Source organism: Ornithodoros turicata, chromosome 1 (assembly GCF_037126465.1).
Source record: "Ornithodoros turicata isolate Travis chromosome 1, ASM3712646v1, whole genome shotgun sequence".
NCBI lineage: Eukaryota > Metazoa > Arthropoda > Arachnida > Ixodida > Argasidae > Ornithodoros > Ornithodoros turicata.
The window spans coordinates 136,239,851-136,244,301 of NC_088201.1; the positions used below are offsets into that span (position 1 = coordinate 136,239,851).

Sequence of the window (4,451 nt, forward strand, 5' to 3'; positions counted from 1 at the left end):
AACATCGTCCAGAACCCTGGTTGGTCCGCGACGAAGCTACAAGTATAGCGGTGTTCAGGCGGTGGGAGATCACGGAAGCTGATACAGAAATGCGAACAGAAGGATGAGGAGATCCGGAAGCTGGAGCAATGTCTGAGCCGTGGCGAGTTCAACCTCACTGAGTTCCACAACAAAATTCAACAATTTTATGGGATATAGACTTGATCCAGTTTTATGTTGACCATCTTATAATAAATCATGAAAAGGTGTGAAAAAAGAGAAAACTCCTTTTATTACAGGTGTCTATTTGTATCCTTTACAAAATTATCATTTAAGATAGCTACGAGAGCAGCACCGATGTCGTTTTTGCAGTTGAGTTAAACGGCTAAGTGGACATTCTCTGTAAGATAGCATGTAACCAGAAGATGATTAATTACCTAAAATGCAATAATTAATGTTTTAATTAACGAATTTTGTGCAAAAGCGAGAGAGCATAATGGGGGACAATCCTCGTTGAAAGACACCCTTAATAATGCAGAAAAGAGCGCCTGCTATCGCGCCTGCCCATCGCTGAATTTCGGAATGCAAATAAGCCGAAATCCAAACAGCGTGCCATAAAAGCGCATCATCTACGCCGACGGAGGCTTATCTGCGCCGGAAAGTGTTACTGTGAGTGCACTTAAACAGTATCTCCTGCTGTTTCGCTGTGGATTAATTGTCTGTTCTGGTGTCTCCTGTTTCACGGCAACTAATCGAATATGTTCGACATGGAAGAGGCATTCGATTCGAATCGCAATTCGAATAGAACATATAAGTATTCGCGTCAAATATCCTGCTCGGCACTAGTAAAGGGACATAACTTCATAATTGGCTTCCCTGGTTGACGAATTGTCGATTTGTAGATTTTGTAGACTTGAAGTAATAGGGAAGCTGATTTTACTCATACAGGTCGACCCATCCCCACGGTGTTCAGTAGAATATATTATTCAGTCGTTGATCATTGATCCGCCTAAATGACAGTCTGTAGCCGTAATAGTGATGCTCTTTCAGGTGCCATGACTCGAGGAGGCGGTCCATTGGGCATATCATTTATTTGTAACACTTTTTACAGAAAGCATTTCGCTAGTTAACTAACCCTCGTGAGAAGGTTATTGAACTTTGACCTTAGACAACATTCTTAAAGAAATGCTCGAAAGATTCGGTTTGCGTCAACTGGTCCAGAAGCTGAGCCAATTTCTGCTTGAGCAGCTCTTCAAACACACGGTTCTCGAGCCTGTCGCTGGTGAATTCCACTGGTTGTCTAACGTACTGGTGGAGAGCCCTCACACGGTGGTCCTTCGCTGGCAAACTTTCATCTGCAAAGATATGTGTTGGGGATCTGTGTTATCATTGTAGGTCTTTGCGAGCTCTGGCACACGAAAACCTATCGTGTCCAGAGGAGACTTGCAGCTGTGGACAGTGTAGAAAGTCGTAATTTCACAGCTTGTGTGTGTGTGTGGGGGGGGTGAAATTTATAAGTAGGTTGTGCGTCGCCAGGTCATTTCTGGTGTCGCCTTTTCGACTACTGACAATACATGTACCCCTCATATGCAGCATAACGTAATCTACTACTACTGTGAGTCGCAGAGTTTGATAGAAGACAGCTACCACGAACAAAAGACAAAGATAACTTCATCGATGTCTCAGCTACCACGTTGGGAGTATTAAAGAGTCAGCGAGCATCATATAGGTAGGGGAAGTGCGGGTTCGGCTCCTGTTACTGACACTGCCTGAGATGTCAAAACTAGCGACCTTTCATGAGTTTTCCGCACGTTGGTACCCGGCAAGATACTGCCCTTTTATCGCACATATAACGGTAGGAAAGTGCATACCGTATGCCCTCTCGCTGTCTACGCTTGTTAGGCCATGTAGCACTTCTACTACCACGTCGAACTCTTGATCTGGATGAGTGGCTACAGCCTTGTAGGTGAAGTTGAGGCCGCTGACAGAGAGTTGGCCCTTGTAACGTCCATTACAACCGCGAAGGGGGCTGAGGACAGTGCTCAGACCCTCTACCTTTCCTTGGGTGAACTTCACGTCCCTCCTGTGGAGTCCAAGTCCAGTGAATTCGAAGTCCGGCAAAGAAACAGAGTCCTCGTCGAGTACCTCGAAAGGTTCAACCACAGGCCCTGCCAATGCACCTGCAGGGATAAAATAAGGATCATGTACAGCTTTATGAGCTTCGCAAAGTTCGCTGGCCCAAGCACGAAAACGATTCGCGAATGATTTAAGCATTATGAATTATAATTTAGTTGTTTTGGTACGAGATGAAGACGTAAGAAACAAACGCTCATTTATTTGGACTGTGTCCCTTAGCGACGAACACAGGAGTAGCCTAAAACATCCATATTTAATGCTCTGCTGATTTATCAGAAGTCCAAGAACAGTGATCATTTACTTACCGGCAACCAAAGCGGCGATGATGAGAGCAAAACGCATCTTGGGTCTTATGATCCTTCCCGAATGACTCTCAAAGGCAAACCTGCTTCAAGAAAGAAGAATGTCTGCATTCTCCCAGTTTAACGATGCACACGCGTTGAAATGCCTTAAAATGTGCTTCGCAGTTGCAATACTCCCTGACAGGGGCGACGGAATTCGTTGACGGAACGTGGGGGAGGATAAGCATAACCTATAGGGGCCACTAATGTACTTACTAGAAACGACTCGTCTATACAATCCGATGACTGTGGAGGGCGTAACGCATATGAAAAGGCGACCTCGCGTTCTTGATTATGTATCTTGAGTCAAAAAAGAAATTGGCGCTTGAGCAGCACAAACTGAAATATTGGTTGGTTGATTGTTTCATTACGTGGCATAAGTGAAATAAAATTAAACGTGCAGTGGTGTGTTCCTTTCTTGTTGATTTTCGTTCTCGTCAAAAGCGCAACGGCGCTGTCTGCATAAGTCGTCATCATTGTTGCTTTAAAAAGGCTTTGCCGAATGTTCTGGACATGGCGCAGGCAGAGACAGCAGATGTGCCACACGTGTCATCAAGCACACCAGCGAACTGCTTAATCTAGCCTCCAATGTTTCCATGCGTTGATCAAAAACAAGTCGACTTCCTTTACAGGAGCTGAATCTGAGTTCTTCTAAGAAGACCTTCTTCTACTAAGACCTTTTAAGCAATGCTATTAAGTGCCGTACGGCTACTCTTGGCAAAGTAGGTTCGCACATACGGTATCACATACTCAATAGAAGTATTGGGTGGAGCACATTCTTCTCCACTGCCTGCACTACCGACCTTCCCCAACCACTCTTTCTTGGTCTCTTAATTAGCTGAACTTCGCCCCTTCACATTGTCACAATTGCTTGGTCCATGGCCAAATTCAGCCCACCAACGCTGCGTCCTCAAGGCACTTGTGGCCTTTTTGGACACAACTATGATGCGACTCATTAATCGCTTCAGTGCGACCTACGTTTCCATTTTTTTTCTTTATCTTTCTATTTCTATTTGTTATTACATTTCACTACACTGCCACAATCAATGGGGGAGAGCATCGGCCCTGGCGATAAAACTCAACAATCATAATCAACAAATGTTGTTGTTGTTGGGTGGATAGTACCTATTCGAGTGAACTTCGTCCTCTGCTTTTTAAACGGGTGTCCATTCTCACTCTGCGGAGTAACAGAGCTGAAAGTCAGCCCGTCTCGGACGACACGTACAGAAGAAAAATGGGGTGGCGAGACCCTCAGAGCCACAGTTCATGGGGGAGGGGGAACTGGGAGGGGGGAGGCTGCACCCTCTGCCCCTACCTTCCGACCGAATGTACTTTCATCATGAAAACTTTCTCTTTCCCTCAAATCCTTTCGTCTGTCCCTATTCTTAATCTCAGAACACGAAAATAGAACGGAAACCTAAAAAAAGTCTACAGAAAATAAACGGTAGAAGTTGTGGATGCGTTAGATTAGAGAACACCTGTGGTAGAGATGTGATATGAGGTGATAGAAAAATAAAAAAAAGGGGGGATTTAAGTCGCGACAGAGTCAGACTGGCTATCCCGGAGTTAGCCGCAGTTACTCGCAATAAATAAAACGAAATAAAGCAATAAATAGAAAGAAGAATATCTGACTAGACCTTGGACTGCCCATGATTCAAGAAAAGGTGTTACCGCTTACCGTTAGTGTCGTTGGAGGAGTTGTGATGTGTTCTGAGTTTGCACCGTATTTTATAGGGCCCGTGCTCGCTGTCCAGAACTCTTATCACTCTCATCCGGTTGTGGCCTATACAATGATATCAGATGTAGACTTTTTGGAGGGCAACGAACAGTTTAAGGGTATTAACAATCGAATCGAATAAACAATAGAAAACAAATGATTGTGAAAACAGAGAAATGATCACAGATGACAGATATCCGGCTTATTTGCTTTCAAGTGGGTGACACCTTATCAGAGTGGAGTCTCGGGAGCCTACAGTACCGATGTAAATATCCTGT

General features: G+C 44.6%; 1 protein-coding gene across 1 annotated transcript; it reads right to left on the bottom strand.

The window, feature by feature from the left end:
• Positions 1-1,051: 1,051 nt before the first annotated feature.
• On the bottom strand, positions 1,052-4,163 carry LOC135369481 (uncharacterized). Its single transcript, XM_064603069.1, has 4 exons — positions 4,135-4,163; positions 2,421-2,500; positions 1,851-2,159; positions 1,052-1,334 (listed from the first exon to the last, which is right to left on the bottom strand). The coding sequence occupies exons 2-4, from the start codon at positions 2,455-2,457 to the stop codon at positions 1,144-1,146; spliced, it is 537 nt and encodes a 178-aa protein (XP_064459139.1). The 5' UTR covers positions 2,458-2,500; positions 4,135-4,163; the 3' UTR covers positions 1,052-1,143.
• Positions 4,164-4,451: the final 288 nt, after the last annotated feature.

What these genes read in the sequence shown, in the direction of transcription:
- LOC135369481 (XM_064603069.1), bottom strand. Translation starts at nt 2,457, where the DNA reads ATGCGTTTTGCTCTCATCATCGCCGCTTTGGTTGCCG. An exon ending in CATCGCCGCTTTGGTTGCCG is followed by an intron (nt 2,160 to 2,420) that starts GTAAGTAAATGA and finishes TTATCCCTGCAG; the next exon opens with GTGCATTGGCAGGGCCTGTG. An exon ending in AGACAGCGAGAGGGCATACG is followed by an intron (nt 1,335 to 1,850) that starts GTATGCACTTTC and finishes ATATCTTTGCAG; the next exon opens with ATGAAAGTTTGCCAGCGAAG.